Source organism: Amblyraja radiata, chromosome 5 (genome assembly GCF_010909765.2).
Source record: "Amblyraja radiata isolate CabotCenter1 chromosome 5, sAmbRad1.1.pri, whole genome shotgun sequence".
NCBI classification, from domain to species: Eukaryota; Metazoa; Chordata; class Chondrichthyes; order Rajiformes; family Rajidae; genus Amblyraja; species Amblyraja radiata.
This window is the reverse complement of record NC_045960.1, coordinates 13,994,983-14,020,175: the sequence shown is the minus strand read 5'-3', so window position 1 is coordinate 14,020,175 and position 25,193 is coordinate 13,994,983. Positions and strand designations below refer to the sequence as shown.

At 46.4% G+C, this 25,193-nt stretch overlaps 1 protein-coding gene across 1 annotated transcript in view; it reads left to right on the top strand.

The window, feature by feature from the left end:
* rsph9 (radial spoke head component 9) overlaps positions 1 to 25,193 on the top strand; it is a 74,436-nt gene that overhangs the window by 6,244 nt on the left and 42,999 nt on the right. The window contains exons 2-4 of the mRNA XM_033020646.1: positions 2,791 to 2,950; positions 5,681 to 5,810; positions 10,738 to 10,884. Coding sequence (XP_032876537.1) covers positions 2,791 to 2,950; positions 5,681 to 5,810; positions 10,738 to 10,884 — 437 coding nt within the window. The remainder of the gene's footprint in view (positions 1 to 2,790; positions 2,951 to 5,680; positions 5,811 to 10,737; positions 10,885 to 25,193) is intronic.

Genomic DNA, 25,193 nt, shown 5'->3' with positions numbered 1-25,193 from the left:
AGGGGACTGCGGGTGTGGCACTCGGCAGCTTGAGAGCCCATTGTGATTGGTGCACCGAGAGTGGCATTGTGACATCGTCATTGGAAGCTCCTGGAAAAAAAGTCTGTCTGAGAAGCTGAGGTTACCGTTGGCAACGTCCCATTGTGATGTAATTTGTAAATGAGATCCAGTGTGATTGGACATCTGAGAGTGGCATTGTGACATCATCATTGGAACCTGCTGGAAAAAGGCTATGTGTGAGAAGCGGTTTTTGGCTTTTTTTTAAACTTTAATCATGAATAACTGGTGAAATATAGGATGAAATCTTGTGAACCTGATTATGATGTGGAGGGGGAAAATGTCAGAATATATAACAATTTAAGAAAATGTGTCAGAATATATAATAATTTAGCGCGTAGCGTTTTGAGAAGGATAAAAAACAAACACACATACAACACACAAGATGAGACTTTTATAGGTATAGAGATAGTTTAAACAAACTTCCCCTTGTTCCAACTAACTGTGGGGCTACGGCGGATTGTCGACATTAGCATTAAACCAAGTAGCCAGGGGGGCACAACCACATTAACCTTAGACCAAAAGGACACAAAGTGGTGGAGTAACTCAGTAGGTCAAGCAGTGTCTCTACCTCCTGTAGATCCCTTCGATCGTGAGGATGGACCGGGCAGTGTCACACTTCCCTCTTCCCTGTAACATGGCTGTTAATTCTACATTGACTCTCCCCTTCTCCTATAACCTGCCGCCTATTTTACACAGCGCCTACTCGTACTTGGATTCTGCCTTAATGCCTTTGACCATTTCCCGATTACCTCACGATCCTCAACTTCTAACCTTGCTGGACCTGAAAACATCACCTTGGTTTTGACTGCAATGCATCTAGTTAAGAAGAAAGCAAAATTAAATTTGTTTTGCTGTACTGTCTCAAAATAATTCATACTGTCACCCTGGGTGATGTTAGATCTCATTCATAATGTCATTTGTAATTGTAGAATTATACTCAAATAATATTGCATATGGTCGTTGGTGTGTTTCCAATTTTTTAGGATTATTGAGTACAATTATTTTTGGTTATTGTTTTAAGCATTTTACTGTAGCTTATCTCGATTCTAATCTTATCCACATTATACAGATGACACAGTTGGCTGAGCTGTTTGCTATTTTTTGGGTTCAGCGCATGTGTCTTGTAAACTATAAATGGGAAAAAATAGATTAGACAGTCAGAACCTCATTTTCCCAGGGTGGAAAGTTTAAAGACTCGAGGGCATATGTTTAAGGTGAGAGGGATGAAGTTTTAAAGGAGAAATGTGGGGAAAGCTTTCTTTACATAGAGAGTGTTGGGTGCCTGGAACTTGCAGCCAAGGGTTTAGTTTAGTTTAGTTTATTATTATCACGTGTACTGAGGTACAGTGAAAATTTTTTTTTCCATGCTATCCAGTCAAAGAAAAGACGATACACGATTACAATCAAGCTCCCCACAGTGCATAGATAAAGGGTACAACAGTTAGTGCAAGAAAAAGTTTGACTAAAGATAGTCAAAGGTCTCTAATGAGGTGGATGGGAGGTCAGGACCGCACTCCTACTGATGAGAGGACCGTCCAATTGCCTGCTAACAACTAGGTCAAAACTTCCTGAATCTGGAGGTGGAGGCAGTTACCATCATGGCATTTAAGGTTTTATAGATAGATACATGCATATGGAGGGAACGGAGAGATAGGGATTATGTGCAGACAGAGGAGATTAGTTTAATTTAGTATCATGTGCCAAGATTAGTTTAACTTGGACATTGTGGGCCGAAGGGCCTGGTCCCGTGCTGTACTGTTCGTTGTTCAATGTGTTCATGCACTGATTTGATCTGGTGCCATCAATATTGAGGTTGATTTTTCACAAGAATTAACGCGAAATTTAGTTAATCTCAGCCATACTGAATTATTAATCCTTCCACGGCAAAATACATAGAGCAAGAGAATTACACAACACAGAAACAACGACTTCGGTTCATTTGTCTATGGCGTTCAAGGCGGCAAGGATCACGTGCACGCAGAGGAGATTAGTTTAACCTGGCACCATGTTCAGCATGAACATTGTGGGCTGAAGGGCCTGTTCCTGTACTGTTTTATGTTCTATGTAAATTTCCAATCAGTGGTATTTGGACTTTCCAGGGCAAAAATTCAAGCAGGTGAGGTTCAGGGTAGAAGATAAAATATATAAATTATAGTGTTAAGTATAAATTATATTTACAGGAGATGATGGATTGCTACATAGGGACAGGCAATGGTAACGCAGAATTTTGGGTATCCTGATATTTGTAATGGGTCTCGTTTTACCTAAGTAAAAACAGGTGAAAATATCTTTAATGGAATCCTCTTGGTGAGAACAGCTAAGCAATGGTTGTCGAAGCGACATTGCTCCTAATAATTTTACGCCAGCACAGTGGCGCAACTAGGAGAGTCACTGCCTCACAACGCCAGAGAACTGGATTTGATCCTGAACTCGGGCGCTGCCTGTGTGTGGAGTTTGCACGTTCTCCCTGTGACCGTGTGGGTTTCCTCCAGGTGCCCCATATTCTTCCCATTGTAGGTTAATTGGCCCTTCGCAAATTGCTCCCTAGTGTGTAGGGAGCGGATGAGAAAATGGGATAACGTAGAACTAGTGTGAGCGTGTGATCGCTGGTCGGCATGGATTCAGTGGGCCGAAGATGCATGCTGTATCTCTAAATTAAACTATTAACCCTGCCTCCATTTAAAAAAAAAATGAAGGAGACATCTGTTGACTTTTTTTGTTTTTTTACAGTTTTAACTGCATGGATTGGAAGCTGCTCCCCCCAGCAACGAATGAAATGATAGCCAGATCCATGATGCTGAGAGGTCGCTTCATGGGCGACCCATCTCATGAATACGAGAAGACCGTGGTTAAGAAGGAGAATGAAGAGCACGTCAATCAGGACACAGAAGTGAGATTTCGGATCAGAAGCAATTATATTTCTGGGATAAGTGCTATCTTATAAATGAATAAATAAAGATAATTATATTTGGGATGAGTGCTCGGGCTAGGCATTCAGGAGCAGAAAACGACTGCACAAATACTGTGCAGTACTTCTTGAAAAATCATATACTAAAGGGCATAGCTTTAAGGTGAAAGGGACAACGTTTGAAGGAGATGTGCGGGGACTGCAGATGCTGGTTTACAGAAAAAGACGTAAAGTGCGGTGGTAATTCAGCGGGTCAGGCAGCATCTCCAGAGAAAATGGATAGGTGACTTTAAACTTTAGAGATACAGCGCTGAAGCAGGCCCTTTATCCCACCAGGTCAACACCAACCCGTACTCTAGCACTGTCCTACATACTGGGGACAATTTACAAAGCCAATTAACCTACAAACCTGTACGTCATTGGAGTGTGAGAGGAAACTGGAGCACCCGTAGGAAACTCACGTGGTCACAGGGAGAACGTGCAGACAGCACCCATAGTCAGGATCGAACTGGGGTCTCTGGTGCTGCAGGCAGCAGCTCTACTGTGCCACTGTGCCGCCCCTGTGACATTTCGGGTCAGGACCCTCCTTCAGACTGGGGCTTAGTATTATGTTTGGCACAGACATTGTGAGCCGAGGGGCCTGTTCTATGTTCCATTTTTTTGTGAGAGGGATCGCTCGTGCGAGAAATATCACGTTTTTAGATTGGATGAGCATAAAAGAAACCCCAAGAAGATCCAGGAAAGGTTTAAGTGCGTTAAATAAGGTTGAGGAGTTGTTGGAGAATATGATGCTGCGACAACAACCAGAGGCCTGGCTCTTTTCAAAACAAATAGCTGCATTGGGTATTAAATATTCCTGGATACCAGATGTACAGGAAATATAAGAAAGGAGGTAGGCTGGCTATAATAATTAAGGAGAATACTTCAATGCTGAGAGAGAATATCCTGTAACAATCAAGACAGAATGTGATTAAATCACTGCAAGCAGTGGGGTTTTTTTGTGACCGTCACTTGAATCCTCTAAAAAGTTGGTCATTATTTTGTTTTCTGGCAGCATGACACATTTTAGTTGAGTTTAGTTTAGAGATACAGTGCGGAAACAGGCCCTTCGGCCCAGAGTCCATGCCGACCAACGATCCCCGCACACTAACCCTATCCTACACACACTAGGGACAATTTACATTTACACCAAGCCAATTAACCTTCAAACCTGTACGTCTTTGGAGTGTGGGAGGAAACCGAAGCTCCCGGGGAAGACCCAGGATGGTCACAGGGAGAACGTACAAATTCTGTACAGACAGTACCCGTAGTCAGGATCAATCCCAGGCCTCTGGCGCAGTAAGGCCGCAACTCTATCGCTGCATCACTATGCTGCTCTAAGCTTATTTAGCACTGACTGGGAATATTCTCCAGGCTGTTCAGTAGTGAAATGGAAATGGAAGACAAATTTGCAGGAAAAGTAAGTAGCAGTGGTGAAAAACCATAAGAGTAGATTATTTTTTAGAGATACAGCATGGCAACAGGACCTTCGGCCCTCCGAGTCCACGCCAACCATCGATCACCCATTCACACTAGTTCTATGTTATCTCACTTTCTCACCAATGCCTTGTACAGATGCATCATGATGTCCCAACTTTTGCACTGAATATCCTTCCCAATGAAGGCAAGCGTGCCAAGCGCTGTCTCCAACTTCAGTCAATCTCTTCCCTATCTTCTCACAATCAGGAGAACGATGGATTATAAACTGTCCCAGGACGCTAGAGCAGCGGATACAATTACGCCTTTGAAATGACATTTGGGCAGATACATAGCTAGGATATGGGCCTAATGTGGGTAAATGGGACTAGCCCAGAATGCCAACCAGAAGGACAGGTTGGGCCAAAGGGCCTGTTTCTATACTGTATAGCTCTATGATTCTATGGCACGAGACTTGGAGGAATGATATTGACAAATGATGAAGAAGTATGTGGTCGGTGATGAAGATCAGCACAAATCGGCAAAGACAGATTGGAGGGACGAGCTAAAATACAGCTAATGATTTGAAGCTGTTGAAAATATACCTATGTGTAGGAAGGAACTGTAGGTATTGGTTTAACACCGAATATAGACATGAAATGCTGGAGTAACTCAGCGGGACAGGCATCTCTCATTCTCTATGAGAGAAACATAGAAAATAGGTGCAGTAGGCCCTTCGAGCCAGCTCCACCATTCAATATGATCATGGCGGATCATCCAAAATCAGTACCCCGTTCCTGCTTTCTCCCATATCACTCGATTCTGTTAGCTCTAAGAGCTCTAAGTCTCTCTTGAAAACATCCAGTGAATTGGCCTCCACTGCCTTCTGTGGCAGAAAATTCCACAGATTCACAACTCTGGGTGAAAAAGGTTTTTCTGTTCACAGTCCTAAATGGCCTACTCCTTATTCTTAAACTGTAACCCCTGGTTCTGCACTCCCCCAACATTGGGAACATTTTTCCTGCATCTTGCCTGTCCAATCCCTTAAGAATGTTACATGTTTGTGTAAGATCGCCTCTATATCCTCTCATCCTTCTAAATTCCAGTGAATAGGTGCGGAAGGATTCCGGAAGGGATTCCAGAAGGAATGGGAGACCCGTTTTCAGAATGAGGTGCAACTGGAGATATGGATGGGTTACAAAGAGAATAAGGTGTGAGAACAACAGATCAAAAGCAGCCTCCATCTTTTTGTTTCAGATCAAGGTGAAAGAGGAAGAACGTTTAACAGCTACGATTACACTCATAAACATGGAAACAGCAGTCATTCCCAGGGCCGCTTTCATCATGACACCTCAAAATGACGTCCATAGGAATAGGAGTTTCGAAGGTAATGATTCCTTTACGTTCAGGCTTCCCTTCAGGGGAATAAATAACAACTCCACAACTTGGTGCTCAGTCCCAAAACTTCGCAACATTGTGAGACATCCGTTGATTCACCACATCACTACATCACCATTCACCAAAGATTACCACCATAGGACCAAAGGCAGAAATGCTGACCTTCTCAGCAGGTTATACTCAGTGCTCACAATTGGATACTTTAGATCATTGAAGAGTGGCGTAGCGATAGAGTTGCTGCCTTACAGCGCCAGGGACCCGATTCGATCCTGACCACTGGTGCTTGTCTGCATGGAGTTGTACGTTGTCCCTGTGACTTGCGTGGATTTTTTCCGGGATCTCCAGTTTCCTCCCACACTCCAAAAACATAAAGATTTGTAGGTTGTTGTGTTCAAGAAGGATCTGCAGATGCTGGAAGATCGAAGGTACACAAAAATGCTGGAGAAACTCAGCGGGTGCAGCAGCATCTATGGAGCGAAGGAAATAGGCGACGTTTCGGGCCGAAACCCTTCTTCAGACTGATGGGGGGTGGGGGGGAGAAGGAAGGAAAAAGGGAGGAGGAGGAGCCCGAGGGCGGGGGGATGGGAGGAGACAGCTCGAGGGTTAAGGAAGGGGAGGAGACAGCAAGGGCTAGCAAAACTGGGAGAATTCAACGTTCATGTCATCTGGACGCAAGCAACCCAGGCGGAATATGAGGTGCTTTTCCTCCAATTTCCGGTGTTGCTCACTCTGGCAATGGAGGAGACCCAGGACAGAGAGGTCGGATTGGGAATGGGAGGGGGAGTTGAAGTGCTGAGCCACCGGGAGTTCAGGTAGGTTATTGCGGACTGTGCGGAGGTGTTCGGCGAAACGATCGCCCAACCTCCGCTTAGTCTCCCCGATGTAAATCAGCTGTCATCTAGAGCAGCGGATGCAGTAGATGAGGTTGGAGGAGATACAGGTGAACCTTTGTCGCACCTGGAACGACTGCTTGGGTCCTTGAATGGAGTCGAGGGGGGAGGTGAAGGGACAGGTGTTGCATTTCTTGCAGTTGCAATGGAAAGTGCCCGGGGAGGGGGTGGTACGGGAGGGAAGGGAAGAATTGACAAGGGGGTTGCGGAGGGAGCGGTCTTTGCGGAAGGCAGACATAGGGGGAGATGGGAAGATGTGGCGAGTGGTGGGGTCACGTTAGAAGTGGCGGAAATGGCGGAGGATTATTTGTTGTATTTGCCAGCTGGTGGGGTGAAAGGTGAGGACTTTTAATTGGTTTGGTATAATTGTAAATTGTCCCTAGTGTGTGTAGGGTAGTGCAGGGATCGTTAGTCAGCACGGACTTGGTGGGCTGGAGGGCCTGTTTCTGTGCTGTATCGTTAAACTAAACTAAAGAATGAAACAGCAAAGCAACAGGACCTTAGGCCCACAATGTCCATGCTGAACATGATGCTAAGTTACACTAATCTCTGCCTGCATGTGATCCGTATTCCTCCGTTCCCTGCTTATCCATGTGCCTATCGAAAAGCCTCTTAAACTCCATGATCATAATTGCCTCCACCACCACCCCTGGCAGTGCGTTCCACACACCTACCAATCCCTGTGTAAAAAAAGAATTGCCTGCACATCTCCTTTAAACTTTGCCCCTCGCACCTAATAAGTCTGACGTTTCCTCGCTGGGGAAAACTCTTATCAATGCCTTCCATAATTTTATATATCTTGTGGTTTTAATTATAATTTTATTATGAATTAATTTTTTATACGTCTAGCAGGTGTCCCCTCAAATTCCGGCATTCCAGTGAAAACAATCCGAGTCTGTCCAACCTCTCCTTATAGTTAATACCATCTAATGCTATCTAATCCCAACAGCATTCCAGTAACCCTCGACTGCACCCTCTCCAAAGCTTCCACCATCTTCCTACCTTGGTGGCTTCCGTCTATAATGCCTCCGGTAACTAGATACGCTTTCTCTAGTAATTAGAGTTATACAGGATGCTCCAATTGTTGTTTAATTGGAACTCCTGCTGTCGTATTAGCACGGCCTGGGATTTTGCCGTCCATTCACCTGCTTATAAGCCTACGAACGAACAAAATAAAACTTTGATTAGAGACACAAGATACTGTAGATGCTGGAATCCTGAGCAAAACACAAAGTGCTGGAGGTACTCAATTTGTCAGGCAGCATCCACAGAGGGAATGCAAGTCAACGTTTCGGGTCGGAACCTTCCTGCGGACTCAATTTCAAACTTCAGCGAAATTTTGATTCGATCACATTTGGAGTACTGTGCACCTTTCTGATGTCCCATTACATAAATAATGTGGAGGCTTTAGAGAGGATGCAGAACAGTTTCACCAGAATGCTGACACAAAATGCTGGAGTAACTCAGCGGGCGAGGCAGCATCTATGGAGAGAAGGAATGGGTGACGTTTCGGGTCGAGACCCTTCTTCAGACAGATGGCCCCGACATTTTAGATAGACACATGGATTTGGAGGGAAATGGATCATGTGCAGGCAGAGGCCATGAGTTTAACTTGGCATCATGTTTGGCACAGACATTGTGGACTCAACGACCTGGTCCTGTGCTGTACTGTTAGATGTTCTATGCGTTCATTGCAGAGTTATCACTGGTTTGATGAGGTTCAAGTTCAAGTTCAAGTTCAAGTTAGTTTATTGTCATGTGTCCCTGTATAGGACAATGAAATTCTTGCTTTGCTTAAGCACACAGAAAATAGTAGGCATTTACTACAAAACAGATAAATGTGTCCATATACCATGATATAAATATATACACACATGAATAAATAAACTGATAGTGCAAATAACAGAAAGTGGTTGGTAATAATCAGAGTTTTGTCCGAGCCAGGTTTAATAGCCTGATGGCTGAGGGGAAGTAACTATTCCTGAACCTGGTTGTTGCAGTCTTCAGGCTCCTGTACCTTCTACCTGAAGGTAGCAGGGAGATGAGTGTGTGGCCCGGATGGTGTGGGTCTTTCATGATACTGCCAGCCTTTTTGAGGCAGCGACTGCGATAGATCCCCTCGATGGAAGGAAGGTCAGAGCCGATGATGGACTGGGCAGTGTTTACTACTTTTTGTAGTCTTTTCCTTTCCAGGGCGCTCAAATTGCCGAACCAAGCCACGATGCAACCGGTCAGCATGCTCTCGACTGTGCACCTGTAGAAATTAGAGAGAGTCTTCCTTGACAATCCGACTCTCCGTAATCTTCTCAGGAAGTAGAGGCGCTGATGTGCTTTTTTGATGATTGCATTAGTGTTCTCGGACCAGGAAAGATCTTCAGAGATGTGCACGCCCAGGAATTTGAAGCTCTTGACCCTTTCAACCATCGACCCGTTGATATAAATGGGGCTGTGGGTCCCCCTCCTACTCCTTCCAAAGTCCACAATCAGTTCCTTGGTTTTGCTGGTGTTGAGGGCCAGGTTATTGCGCTGGCACCATATGGACAGTTGCTCGGTCTCTCTTCTGTACTCTGACTCATCCCCATCAGTGATACGCCCCACAATAGTGGTGTCGTCAGCGAACTTGATGATGGAGTTCGCACTGTGGTTCGCTACGCAGTCATGGGTATAGAGTGAGTACAGCAGGGGGCTGAGCACGCAGCCTTGAGGTGCTCCCGTGCTGATTGTTATTGAGGCTGACACATTTCCACCAATACGAACAGACTGTGGTCTGTGGACGAGGAAGTCGAGGATCCAGTTGCAGAGGGATGCGCAGAGACCCAGTTCTGCGAGTTTGGTAACCAGTTTGGAGGGGATGATTGTGTTAAATGCCGAGCTGTAATCAATGAATAACAGCCTGACATATGAGTTTTTGTTGTCCAAGTGGTCCAGTGCGGAGTGGAGGGCCAGCGAGATCGCATCCACCGTTGATCTGTTGTGGCGGTACGCGAACTGCAGTGGGTCCAGGTTTTTGTCGATGTAGGAGTTGATTTGCTCCATGATCAACCTCTCAAAGCACTTCATCACCACCGCCGTTAGTGCCACTGGTCGATAGTCATTGAGGCATGTCACCTTACTCTTCTTGGGCACCGGTATAATTGATGCCCTTTTAAAGCAGGTGGGGACCTCAGACCTCAGAAGTGAGAGATTGAAAATGTCCGTAAAAACTCCCGCCAGTTGGTCCGCACAGGTTTTTAGAACACGGCCGGGTATACCATCAGGACCAGGTGCTTTTCGGGGGTTCACCCCTCTGAAGGATTTCCTGACATTCAAATATAGGGGTTGCCGTTTCTTTGGTACAAGTATTGACACAAAATATTCAGATAATTGCAGTCATTATGAATTATTTATACATCCTGGGCACCATCGATAGAGACAGAGAGCTATGCAGCACAGAAATAAGCCCTTCATCCCAACTTGGCCACATTGACCAAGATATCCTCCTGAGCAAGACCTATTTGCCCGTATATGGCCCATATCTCTCAAACCTTTCCTATCCATCTACATGTCCAAATATTTGGTTAAACGTTGTCATTGCATTAACCTCTATGTCTGACAACTTTATTCCACATACCTACCATGCTCTGTGTGGGAAATATTTGCCCCTCAGGTCCCTTTTAAATCTTTTCCCTCTCACCTTCAAATTATGTCTTCTAGTTTTAGTGTCCGATGCTCCTTCGAAAACACTCCAAGTTTGTTCATCTCTGGCAAACCTCATTTGCACCCTTTCGAAAGGTCCACAACCTCTTTTGTTCTCTCTCCAAAGCCCCCACATCCTTCATATAACGAGGCGACCAGAATTGTGTGCAAATAAGGCCCAAACAAAGTCGTATAAAGCTACATTATGACTTCCTGACACTTATAATCAATGCCCCTGGCACTGCATAATTGCAAGTTCTGTAACGTGATACCTATTTATCCAGTGCGCAAACAATATTGATTTTAGCAATCTTTTTTTGATGGTTCTTTCCGATCTGCATTTGATCCCAGGTTTATCGGTGACCGAAGCCGGCAAGCTGAAGTCCTACCTTCACTTTACCAACCCTCATGTGTTGAAGACAAAGTCAATTCTGATGCAAGCCAACTTAGAAGAGTCCATTGATTTCCTCGATTGTCTCGAAGATGATGAGTTGAAAGGTAAGCCACAGGAACCAAGAGTCGTCAAGTCAAGAGCGTTTTATTGTCATATGTTCCAGTTGCAACTTGCCATTCCAGAGCTATGGTATTAACAGGATGAAACGATGGACATAGGCTATTGTAGATCAGCCTGGTTCTACTGAAGAAAGTACACTGTCGGGTTACATCACAGCTTGGTTTGGGAACAGCTCTGCCCAAGGCCGCAAGAAATTGCAGAGAGTTGTGGATGTAGCCCAGTCCTTCACACACTCCCCACCTACACTTCACGTTGCCCCAAGAAACCAGCTAACATAACCAAAGACTTGTCCCACCCCGGTCAATCCTTCTTCTCCTGGCTCCCATCGGGCTGAAGATACAGAAGCTTGAAAGTGCGCACCACCAGACTCAGGAACAGCTTCTTTCCCTCTGCTATCAGGCCTCTGAATGGTCCTTCCATAAGCTAGGCTACTGTCCGATTCACCTCTACCTCATTGCGGACATTGGACTTTGTCCATGGAACTGATGCGCTACAATGCTGAGAACTATATTCTACACTGTTACTTCCCCTTTGCTCTGCGTATTGTCTTGAGTTTGACTGGATTATATTTATATACTAGACTAAGTGGGACCCGTTGGCTCCCATGTTCACACAGGAGGGCTGGTCCCTCAACGCAATATTCCACCTCTCCACCAATTCCAATATTGGTGTCCAGTGGGGTGGGGGGGGGGGGGGGGGGGCTTCATGGAGTGCTAGTATGGGTGTTATGGGCTGAAGGGACTGGTTTCCAGAGGGCTAGTATGGAAATTGTGGGCCGAATGGATTATTGGGCTGGCAACTCAGTCACTCAAGCCTGGCGTTCAAGGGCACTTGAATTTGGTGGCCTAACACCAGGGCCAGATTTAGTTGAAAAGAGGCCCTAAGCTATTTCACTTGTGAGCCCCCCCCCACCCATCCCAATCCCCCACCCCCACGACTAGAGGACCATGACTACCCGACAGTGACAGTGTGACACTTTTAGATCCTACTGTATGTTGTCATTAAACAGTTGGTTTTAAAATACATATTGGATTCACCGTGGAGCGGGCGATGCGTTACCTGGATCGCTGTTTGAAGCTCTGGGGTGTTGGGCCTGCTGCTTCAACATCATGGAGCTGTGGTTTGCGGAGCTCCCAGCGTCAGGCTGCGCTGATTTAAACATCGTGGAGCCCTGGGATCCCTTTGCCGAGGGCCGCCAGCATGAATCTCCGCTCTGCACAGCCTGTGGACTTCGGGTGGTGAGGGAGGGAAGAGAAGAATTTACCAGGGAGTTGCGGAGGGAGCGGTCTGGTGAGACCCTGGCGAGAGCCTCATCTATAGTAGGGGAGGGGAACCTCCATTCTTTGAAGAAGGAGGACATTTCCGATGCCCTGTTGTGAAACACCTCATCCTGGGAGCAGATGCGGCGTAGACGGAGGAATTGGGAGTAGGGGATGGAGTCCTTACAGGAAGCAGGGTGGGAAGAAGAGTAGTCTAGATAGCCGTGGGAGTCAGTGGGTTTATAGTGGATGTCGGTCAGAAGTCTATCACCTGCGATGGAGATAGTGAGGTCAAGAAATGGTAGGGAAGTGTCGGAAATGGTCCAGGTGTATTTGAGTGCCGGATGGAAGTTAGTGGTGAAGCGGATGAAGTCAGTCAGTTGTGTGTGGGTGCAGGAGGTAGCACCAAAGCAATCACCGATGTAACAGAGGTAGAGGTCGGGGATGGGGTCCTGGTATGCCTCGAACAAGGATTGTTCGACGTACCCGACAAATAGGCAGGCATAGCTGGGGCCCATGTGCGTGCCCATAGCTACGCCTTGTATTTGGAGGAAATGGGAGGAGTCAAACGAGAAGTTATTGAGGGTAAGGACCAACTCCGCTAGGCGGAGGAGAGTATCAGTGGACGGGTATAGGTTGATTCTCCGGTCGAGGAAGAACCTGAGGGCTTTGAGACCATCCTGATGGGGGGTGGTGTAGAGTGACTAGATGTCCATGGTGAAGATGAGGGGATGGGGGCCTAGAGAATGGAATGCCCGGAGACGACGGAGAGTATCTGATGTGTCTTGAACATATGTAGGGAGGGAATTAACCAGGATGGAGTCCAGGTATGTGGAAATAAGTTCGGTGGGGCACGAACAGGCAGAGACAATGGGTCTACCAGGACAGTCAGGTTTGTGGATTTTGGGGAGAAGGTAAAACGGGCCGTGCGGGGTTGGGGAACAATGAGGTTGGAGGCTCAGGGGGGCAGGGGGCCGGAAGTGATGAAGTCAGTGATGGTGCTAGAGATAGTGGCCTAGGGGGGTATGAGGATCTGTAGTGTGGGTGGGGAAGAGCAGGGGTCACATAGTTTGAGGGAGATGGGGAAGACCCAGCGGACCAGCCACTGAGGTTACCAGGGTTGGGAAGACTGGCACTAGGACCCAGTGCAGTCAAACCCAGGGGAGTGGGAGTTAGCAGCGTGGAGGCTTCAGGCCCAGTGCTGAGTCCAGGCTCCAGGTAAGGCGACGGCTGCGGGCTGCTGGAGGGAGGTGCAGTGGCGAGGGTCGGCGGACCCGATGGTAGGAATCCACGGGCAGTTGAGTCGGGGTCCGCGGGCGATGAGTGGGAGGTCCCGGTGGGCGGATGGTCTGTGGGGCGGCGTGGATCGGCCAGCCCGGTGAGGCGACGAGGTGAGTAGGGCGCAGTGCGGCGGCCATGTTCGGAGAGCCCCGGTCTGGCGGCCATGTTTGTTAGGTCCGATCCGGCGGCAATGTTGGATGGGCCTGGTGCGGCGGCATTGTTGGGTGGGCCCAGTGCGAGGTGGGTCGGCCAGGTGCGGCGGCGAGGTGGATAGGCCCCCAGTGCAGATTGGTGGATAGGCCCCCAGTGCGGATTGGAGGTGGATAGGCCCCAGTGCGGATTGGAGGAGGATGGGCCCCCAGATGAAGCGGCGAGGTTTGGCGGGGGGAAGGGTTAAACTACATACCTTTTGCTTTGTCCTGCACTTCCAAGGGTCTGTGGAGCAAATTCCTCTCCACAACGAATATATACCTCACCTGCATTTTAATCCCTCCCACCAAAGCCTCCGGAATCACAAGCACAGCACCACCGATGGTAGGGTTTGTAACAACTGCACTATCTCAAAAGTTTAACATACCTTGGTGCAGCGAGCAGAGGCCCCCCTAGATCTCGAGGCCCTAAGCTTAAGCTTGTCTAGCTTATACGTAAATCCGGCCCTGCCTTGCCCTGCTTGAAGTTGCATGAAACTGCACTTGAATTTGGTAGCCTTGCACCCTGCTTGAAATGGTATGAAACTGCACTTGAATTTGGTGGCCGTGCACCCTGCTGAAAGTGGTATGAAACTGCACTTGAATTTGGTGGCCGTGCACCGTGCTTAAAGTGGTATGAAACTGCACTTGCTTTTGGTGGCTTTGCACCCTGCTTGAAGTGGTAGGAAACTGCCCTTAAATTTGGTGTGATTGAGGAGAGAGAATCTCAACATTTTTTAAACACTTATAACTCTTTATTTTTCATCGATGGGAAAAATCCTCTGCACCTGATGAACGGAGGGGGACTGAGTAAGATGGCCAAAAATCACAGCCATAAGTGGTAGCGTTTTTTCTAAAATTAATATACAGTGCAAACAGGGTCAAGTTTAGACTATTAATTATTAACTTTTTCAAACCGACCACCACCACCAGCACATTTGCTTAGCTTTTTCAAACCAACCACCACCAACAACACATTTGCTTAGCTTTTTCAAACCAACCACCACCACATTTGCTTTTTCAAACCACATTAAGGGCACTCACAGGTCAGTAAAACCACTCACAGTTTAGTAAACATAGAAACATAGAAATTAGGTGCAGGAGTAGGCCATTCTGCCCTTCGAGCCTGCACCGCCATTCAATATGATCATGGCTGATCATCCAACTCAGTATCCCGTACCTGCCTTCTCTCCATACCCTCTGATCCCCTTAGCCACAAGGGCCACATCTAACTCCCTCTTAAATATAGCCAATGAACTGGCCTCAACTACCCTCTGTGGCAGAGAGTTCCAGAGATTCACCACTCTCTGTGTGAAAAAAGTTTTTCTCATCTCGGTTTTAAAGGATTTCCCCCTTATCCTTAAGCTGTGACCCCTTGTCCTGGACTTCCCCAACATCGGGAACAATCTTCCTGCATATAGCCTGTCCAACCCCTTAAGAATTTTGTAAGTTTCTATGTTCGGTGGGCGGCGCGACTATCGTCAGCAGCGGCCTCTGCAGTCCGTCTGCGTTTTTATTATTTTATGTCTATGTTTTTATGTAGTTTTTGTTATTTTTTGTTGGGGTATGTGTGTGGGGGGGTGGGGGTAACTTTTAAATCTCTCCCTGCACGGGAGACCCGACCTTTTCTTTGTCGGGTCTCCGTTGTCGTTGGGGCTGCAACGAGGAGCGGCCTCCAACAGGAAGACCGGGGGCTGTGGTACCGACTACTCACCTCACCGTCGCGGAGCTGGCCGAGTCCAGAGCAGGTGGAGCTGTGGTGGACGCTGCTGCGACCCGACCCCCGGAGGTTCGGTGGCTGCAACTGCGGGTTTGGCGGACGGCGGCACCGGGAGCCCGCGGGTCCCTGGAGGGAGACCGCTTTTCGGGGCTTCCGCAACGACGCCTTCTCCCGCCCGAGTTGCGGGGTTGAAGAGCTCCTGGAGCGGGGCCTTACAGCACCGCCCCGCGCGGCTTGGAATGGCTGCGGGTCTCTGCGAGCGCACGCCTGGGGCTCTAACACCAAGACCCGGTGCGCGACCTTGCATCACCCGGCGTGGCTTTAATGGCTGCGGGACAATTCGCCATCGCCCGCCGGGGGCTTTGACTTTGACTCTGACATCGGGGGGGGGAGAGTGCAGTGGAGAGATAAGTTTTTTTGGCCTTCCATCACAGCAATGTGATGGATGTTTATGAAAATTATGTTGTGTCTTGGGTCTATTTGTTTGTAATGTATGGCTGCAGAAACGACATTTCGTTTGGACCTCAAGGGGTCCAAATGACAATAAATTGAATTGTATTGTATTGTATTGTATTGTATTGTATTGTAATTGTATTGTATTGTAAAAAAAAAAGATCCCCTCTCAATCTCCTAAATTCTAGAGAGTATAAACCAAGTCTATCCAGTCTTTCTTCATAAGACAGTCCTGACATCCCAGGAATCAGTCTGGTGAACCTTCTCTGCACTCCCTCTATGGCAATAATGTCCTTCCTCAGATTTGGAGACGAAAAGTGTACGCAATACTCCAGGTGTGGTCTCACCAAGACCCTGTACAACTGCAGTAGAACCTCCCTGCTCCTATACTCAAATCCTTTTGCTATGAAAGCTAACATACCATTCGCTTTCTTCACTGCCTGCTGCACCTGCATGCCTACTTTCAATGACTGGTGTACCATGATACCCAGGTATCGCTGCATCTCCCCTTTTCCTAATCGGCCACCATTTAAATAATAGTCTGCTTTCCTGATTTTGCCACCAAAATGGATAACCTCACATTTATCCATATTATACTGCATCTGCCAAACATTTGCCCACTCACCCAGCCTATCCAAGTCACCTTGCAGTCTCCTAGCATCCTCCTCACAGCTAACACTGCCCCCCAGCTTAATGTCATCCGCAAACTTGGAGATATTGCCTTCAATTCCCTCATCCAGATCATTAATATATATTGTAAATAGCTGGGGTCCCAGCACTGAGCCTTGCGGTACCCCACAAGTCACTGCCCGCCATTGTGAAAAGGACCCGTTTACTCCTACTCTTTGCTTCCTGTTTGCCAGCCAGTTCTCTATCCACATCAATACTGAACCCCCAATGCCGTGTGCTTTAAGTTTGTATACTAATCTCTTATGTGGGACCTTGTCGAAAGCCTTCTGGAAGTCTAGATACACCACATCCACTGGTTCTCCCCTATCCACGCTACTAGTTAAATCCTCGAAAAATTCTATAAGATTCGTCAGACATGATTTACCTTTCGTAAATCCATGCTGACTTTGTCCAATGATTTCACCACTTTCCAAATGTGCTGCTATCCCATCTTTAATAACTAGCAGTTTCCCCACTACCGATGTTAGACTAACTGGTCTGTAATTCCCCGTTTTCTCTCTCCCTCCCTTCTTAAAAAATGGGGTTATGTTTGCTACCCGCCAATCCTCAGGAACTACTCCAGAATCTAAAGAGTTTTGAAAGATTATTACTAATGCATCCACTATTTCTGGAGCTACTTCCTTAAGTACTCTGGGATGCAGCCTATCTGGCCCTGGGGATTTATCGGCCTTTAATCCATTCAATTTACCCAACACCACTTCCCGACTAACCTGGATTTCACTCAATTTCTCCAACTCCTTTGACCCGCGGTCCCCTGCTATTTCCGGCAGATTATTTATGTCTTCCTTAGTGAAGACAGAACCAAAGTAGTTATTCAATTGGTCCGCCATATCCTTGTCCCCCATGATCAACTCACCTGTTTCTGACTGCAAGGGACCTACATTTGTTTTAACTAATCTCTTTCTTTTCACATATCTATAAAAACTTTTGCAGTCAGTTTTTATGTTCCCTGCCAGTTTTCTTTCATAATCTATTTTTCCTTTCCTAATTAAGCCCTTTGTTCTCCTCTGCTGGTCTCTGAATTTCTCCCAGTCCTCTGGTATGCTGCTTTTTCTGGCTAATTTGTAGGCATCATCCTTCGCTTTGATACTATCCCTGATTTCCCTTGTTATCCACGGATGCACTACCTTCCCTGATTTATTCTTTTGCCAAACTGGGATGAACAATTATTGTAGTTCATCCATGCAGTCTTTAAATGTCTTCCATTGCATATCAACCGTCAACCCTTTTAGAATTAATTGCCCGTCAATCTTGGCCAATTCACGTCTCATACCCTCAAAGTTACCTTTCTTTAAGTTCAGAACCATTGTTTCTGAATTAACAATGTCACTCTCCATCCTAATGAAGAACTCAACCATATTATGGTCACTCTTGCCCAAGGGGCAAGTAGTAGACACGTGTTCAGTGTTATTCCCAGCTCAGACTGAGAGTCGTGACCTCTCGCTCACCCATCTTGCAGAACTGCGGCAGTCCACACTTCCGGGTTTTATAGTCCCACCCCCTCCCACCGGAAGGGGCGTGGCCTTCATGGTGTGATTGACAAGGGAGAGAATCTCAACATTTTTTAAACATTAATAAGTCTTTTATTTTTCATCGATGGGAAAAATCCACTTGTCCTGCACAGCGTAGGGGGTCTCTGAGTAAGATGGCCAGAAATCACTGCCGTAAGTGGTAGCGTCTTTTCTAAAATCAATATGTAGTGCAAACAGGAAGTGGTCAAGATTTGAGTTTTTACTAGACCAAGTGCAGACCCGTTGGGTCTGTTTCCCCAACGGCGTTTTGCAGGGGGGGGGGGGGGGGGGGGGGCTGCGGCATCAAACTCATATTAACCAACCCCCAAACACACAGGTGGGGGGAGGGAGGGTGTTGTGAAGAGGGGAGGGAGGGGAGAGGAGGTGGAGGAAATGGGACAGATTTGGGAGGGAAAGGAGAGCGGGGGTAGGGGGTGAGAGAGGGGGATGGGGAGAGAGATGTGGTGGAGGGGGAGGATGGGGAGGGAGGGAAGGAGGGAGGGAGGGGGAGAGGGGTGGGGGAGAGAGGGGAAAGAGTGGGGAGGGAGGTGGAGAGGGGTAGGGGGAGTGATGGAAGAGGGACAGAGGGGTAGGAGGAAGGGGGTGGCGTAGAGAGGGAAGGGGGGGGGGGGGAGAGAGGGATGGGTGGGAGAGGGGTGTGGAGAGGGAAACATAGAACCATTGAAATTAAGTGCAGGAGTAGGCCATTCGGCCCTTTGAGCCTGCACCACCATTCAATATGATCGTGGCTGATCATCCAACTCAGTATCCTGTACCTGCCTTCTCTCCATACCCCCTGATCCCTTTAGCCACAAGGACCACATCTAACTCCCTCTTAAATACAGCCAATGAACAGGCCTCAACTACCTTCTGTGCCAGTGAATTCCAGAGATTCACCACTCTCTGTGTGAAAAATGTTTTTCTCATCTCGGTCCTAAAAGATTTACCCCTTATCCTTAAACTGTGACCCCTTGTTCTGGACTTCCCCAACATCTGGAACAATCTTCCTGCATCTAGCCTGTCCAACCCCTTAAGAATTTTGTAAGTTTCTATAAGATACTGCCTCAATCTTTTAAATTCTAGCGAGTACAAACCGAGTCTATCCAGTCTTTCGTCATATGAAAGTCCTGACATCCCAGGAATCAGCCTGGTGAACCTTCTCTGTACTCCCTCTATGGCAACGATGTATTTGAGCATCGGGCATTGTGACATCACACGATGGAACGTTCACCAGGGGCTGGGGCTGGTCATGCTTCTATGGGTGAGAAGCCAGTTTATTTTTGAAATATTGGGGGGGGGGGTGGGTTAGGATTTGATTAAAAACGTGCACTTAAACACGACGACCAATGGCAAACCCGTTGGGTCTGATCCCCCAACGCAGCCGTTCCCTACCCGTAGCCCCCACTGGGGGGGGGGGGGGGGGGGGGGGGGGGGGCATCACACACACTAACCACCCCCACACACAGAGTTGGAAAAGTGTATAAAGACCGTTCCCTACCTGTAGCCCCCAGGGGAGACGTGGTCGTCGAAGTCGGGTTCCGGCCGTCTTAAAATAGCGTATCTTGAAGTCGTCGAAGTCGGGTCCGTCTCGGCAACGCGGGGGGGGGGGGGGGGGTGTGGCGGGGCGGCATCACACACACGAAGCATCCCCACACACAGAGCCTTAAAAGTGTAATGCCCCAACGCAGCAGTTGCCTACCCGCAGCCCTCACGGGAGACGTGGTCCTCGAAGTAGTGCCGTCACCGAAAGGCCGTTTTTAAATGGCGTCGCTTGAGGTTGTGCTACGGGCGCCAGCAGCCGTTATGGTCGCTGGCCAGCAGGAGGCGACAAAATGAGTGAGGGGGGGGGGGGGGTGAGGAGATTGTTTTAATGAAAAAAATGGACATAAACATAACGAAATGTAATGAGGAGTGGATAGCTGGAAGGGAAAGTGAAATCTCTACCGAAATGGCTGCTTGTATGGGTGTGAAGCCAGTTTGTTTTTGAAAAACTGGGGGGGGGGGAGAAGGCATTACACTTTTGCGTATGTGAGCATTGGGCATTGTGACATCACACGTTGGAACGTTCAGCAGGGGCTGGGGCTGGTGAAGCTTCTGTGGGTGTGAAGCCAGTTTAGTTTTGAAATATTGGGGGGGGGGGGGATTTGATTAAGCGAGTCTATCCAGTCTTTCTTCATATGAAAGTTCTGACATAGGCATATGTAAATGAATCCATTCCGATTTGACATCTGTGAGCATTGGGCATTGTGATATCACACGATGGAACGTTCACCATGGGCTTGGGCTGAAGCTGAATCTATGAGTGAGAAGCCAGTTTAGTCTTGAAATTTTTGGGGGGGGGGGGGGGGAAGGATTTGTTTAAAAACATGTACTTAAACACGACGGAATGTAATGAGGAGCAGATACTTAGAAAGAAAAGTGAAATCTCTGACGAAGTGGAAAAGACGTGGGCGGTCCTGCGGCCCCCAATAGCCCCCAATGGGGGGGGGGGGGGGGGGGCCTCACACACACTAACCACCCCCACACACAGAGTTGGAAAAGTGCATAAAGACCGTTCCCTACCTGTAGCCCCCAGGGGAGATTTGGTCGTCGAAGTCGGGTCCCTGCCGTCTTAAAATAGCGTATCTTGAAGTCGTCGAAGTCGGGTCCGTCTCGGCAACGCGTGGGGGGGGGGGTGGTGGGGGGGTTCGCGGTGCGGCATCACACACACGAAGCTTCGACACACACAGAGCCTTAAAAGTGTAAATGCCCGACCTCTTTTCCGTTTTTCTCTAATTTAATTAAGATGTGCAGGTGGTGTTCTTATCGAGGTTCAGGGGTGAATGACGTAAATATTTTCACACAATATGGGAACATCTCATGTTGTCTTGAAGGCTCCTCGGCCCACATCTGACTCTCTGTACTGTCACTATGGCAACGATGTCTATGAGCACTGGGCATTGTGACATCACACGATGGAACGTTCACCATTGGCTGGGGCTCCTGCATAGGCATATGTAAATGGGTCCATTCCGATTGGACATATGTGAAGATTGGGCATTGTGACATCACACGATGGAACGTTCAGCAGGGGCTGGGGCTGGAGAAGGTTCTGTGGGTGTGAAGCCAGTTCAGTTTTGAAATATTGGGGGGGGGGGGGGGGAAGGATTTGATTAAAAACGTGTACCTAAACACGACGGAATGTAATGAGGAGCGGATACGTAGAAAGAAAAGTGAAATCTCTACCGAAATGGAAAAGATGTCGGCGATTCTGCGTCCAGTTTCGGAGTTGCAGGGAATCAATGGAAGAAATGTGACAGCCGGACGGAGTTCCGTTTCGGAATTTTGGGCGAGAGTTTTATATATTATACTAGACCAAGTGCAGACCCGTTGGGTCTGTTTCCCCAACGGCGTTTTGCAGGGGGGGGGGGGGGGGGTGAGAAACTTCTATAAACATTGTACTACCGTGTACCGATCTGGCTGTATTTTGGCAACTTCCTCTCGTCTCTTGTGCTGTTCTGCTCATTACTGCTTCTCAACGTTGCTTTGTGTTGTTCCTTGAACATCCAGCAACTCGATTGCTCCCATCTCTTTGCATGATGAAAAAAAAAGAGAAAGATATTTATCACGATGTAGATATTCATAAATTTGTAAAGGTAATTTCATCTATTGTAGACATTTATAAACTTCTTAAGACAATTATGTATATAAATTCATTTACCTATAATTTAAAAAAAAAACATTACACAATTATGTACCATTTTGTATTTAATTTGGAAGCTTATTGTTGTGTCTCTTGTTCCATGCAAACTTCCAATAATTTTTGAAGCTCCTCAAGAGGTTCAGTCCTTTCTTGTTCTGTCTCTTGTTCACTTCTGCTCCATGCTGCTTCTCAACATCTCTTTACAGTGTCCATTCACCATCATGCAACTTGTTTGCTCCTGCTTCTGGGCATGAATTTAAAAAAAGGAGATATTTATTTCAATGTAGATATTTATAAAATTCTATCTGTCAATCCATCAACATACAAATAAAGAAGAGTTTTTGTATCATATACCAATTTCGGTGTTTTCTATCAATTTCTTGTTGTGTTGCTTGTTCCCTACTGTCCTTCATTTATTTCTCGCAGATCCCAAAGACGTTCAGTCTAAATATCTCGGATCCAGAAATGAGGCGACAGTGACAGCTCTAGACAAAAAGGCAGCATTTGAATGGTATTAGGGCATTCTGATAAAACTGAAGTAAATTTGTATCATGGATAAAAAAAAACAATGCACGGGTCTGAAATAATCTCAAATACTGACCTTTCATCCATCTTAAGATCTGAAGTTGATTTTCACTGATGGTTACAGAATTTTCAATTCCACTGCAACTCCTGGGAAAATGCAGTCAATCCTTACAAACAAAATAACTCGACAATAGACCAAAGTGGAAAGTAACACTCATGTCAAACAACAGAAAAGGTAACGATAATTTCCTACAAGGCAGAAATTAACCACATAACCTTGATACGCAATGCCATTACCAACACCAAATCCTCAAACATCAATATCTCGTCAATCATCATTTACTCAATAATTGACTCAACAATTGAACTGTACCTGATACATATACCCTAGATGTGCAAGCCTGTAGTTTTATATCCTGCAGCAAATAATCCATCTGCAAGCTTTATCGTGAAGCATGAGAACAGCTCCAGCAACTTTCGATCCAAAAATCAAATACAACTGTTAAGATTTTACATGTCACTTAATGTGTCCTTGAAGCTTTTTCTGAGGCAGCATTTTAAACTTTTGTGTGCAGAAATGCGATTCCTGTGTTAAACATCCCTTGTTGAACTGAGGAGCAATAATCAAAAGTGTCGAAACTCTGGACATTCAGTTCCTTCCTGCATCGCTTTTTGCCTTCAGTTTTGCCTACTTTCATTGACTTTAGGAAAATTTGAGCACTTAATGCAGCAGTCATTTCTCAACAAAGCATTTGTTTAATCACAACATTCCTGGTTGATGTCCCATCTTTCAGGAACACTTTTACTTGTTCCTTCACCTTTCCTCTGCTAAGAGCTACATATAGTTGGCCATGTTGAAATACTGGTTTCTCAAGGTATATCAAGACCTTCTCCATGGTTTGTCCTTGTGCCTTATGAATTGTCATTGCAAAACTCGACAGAATAGGGAATTGGCTCCGCCTAATGGGAATGTTTTCATCTTCTGTCAAATTGATCTTCATCCTAGGAATTAGAACAATATCTTCTTTGTAGGCCCCCATGTTGATTCTAGCAACTATGAGATTATTGTGTAGCTGTTCTACAATCAACCTCGTTCCATTGCATAGCTTTGGGGGTTGCAAGTTTCTGATTAAAACAATTGGAGATCCTTTCTTCAACTCCAATTTGTGTGGTGGTAAACCACAAATCTCGACTGAATCGAGGAATTCCGTTGGGAAGTGAGTTGAATTTGTTCCGTCAGTGACAGAATTGAAAGAATAGTACTCCCTCATGGTTCCAGGGAAGCGTCTGACACACGCAGAATTGATTCTTCTCATCGTATCATTGTGAGGAACCAAGATACAATTGTTAGAGAATAATGTTGCAGGGTGGTCAAATGCTGGATAGATATAATCAATGCAGTCATCCAGTGTTCTTGCTGAGAGAACCATGTCTTCTGGAATGTTAATTTCATTGTCTTCATTCTTTGCAATCTTGTCCTCTCCTACATCCAACAAAAATTTAGAATACTCGCCCTTTCCTTCGCTCAATCGCATATTTCTCTTCAATTCAAACTTTGTGAAAGTCCGCCACAAGTACGATGTCTTGATGCAGGCGTTTTGAACATCAATATCACTTCCCATCTTCACTACAGGAAGGAGTTGTCTAAAATCACCACAACAAATGGTAAGAATTCCGCCAAAATGATCCTTTTTGCGGCATACATCTTGAAGAGTTCTGTCCACCGCTTCAAAGCACTCCCTCCTAATCATTGGACACTCATCCCAAACAATGAGCTTCACTCTCCTGAAGAAATCTCCCGTTTTAGAGTTGCTGTTGATGTTGCATGTTGAATCCTCCGTCACATGGATAGGTATCTTGAATCGTGAATGTGCAGTTCTTCCACCAGGCATTAATGTGGCTGCAATACCAGACGATGCTACAGCAATGGCAATTTGACCTTGAGCTCTAACCGTGGAGAGGATCAAATTTATGATAAATGTTTTTCCTGTTCCTCCTGGTGAGTCAATGAAAATCATTGAAGATAGATCCCTCTGCAAGTAGTCGCACACATGGTCATAAACTTCTCTCTGCTCAGCATTCAGCAGAGGCTCATTCTCATCAACAAATCGCTGTTGTTCTGATCTATTGTAATTCAATTCATTAAGTAAATCAACATTTTCACCATCAATGTCCATCCTTTCATTTCTTGGTCGGGGCAAGGTAAAATTTTCCAGTGTGGTGTTGCAATTCTCAAGCTTGTCCTGAATATAAAAGAGAGCCTGATCATGATGTCTGTCATCAATTGTGATATTCTGACCACTTTTTCTTCTTCGCTCGCTTTCAAGGTAATCCTCAGACATGCAATTCTTGAAGCGATCCCATAATTGTAGAGGATCATTGATGTCAGTATTTGTCAGCAGAACAACAAACAAATCCCTGATTGCCCTGGGGAGTCTTGTCATTTCAGCATCTTCCATTGTTTGTTGCCAATGGTCGTCAGCTTCCAACAAACCTCTTTCTCTGCAGACGTCTTTGAAGGAAGGAAGAATTACTCCATTATGTGTCTTCAAGGACTCGAAAGACACTGGTCCTTTCACGTGATGCAGAAGCAGTCTCATGTAGAAGAGGTCACCTAGTTTTGGAGAAATGACATGTATTCGTCCAAGAACGTTGACTTCAAAAATACCTGGGAAGTTATCCACACTCTTTCCAACCTTCCTTCTTTGCCATCTCTTGCTGCTCCATGTATAAAATCGAGGTACATCAACGTACAATAGTGTTCTTGCAAACGGATCTTCAGAACTCAATCGAACAAATTCAGTCAAAGTGGTTCTCGCAATTCCATCATTCATCCCTTGCTGAGCAGCATCAAAAAATACTTGTTGTTGGTCTGGTAGATGTATATCAAGTCGAATGACAGGGGGGTGTCTCTCATGAGTAAGAAATCCAAGGACTGATGCCCCTGCCTCTGAAGGACCAATGTATCTTCCATTCAGGTACTG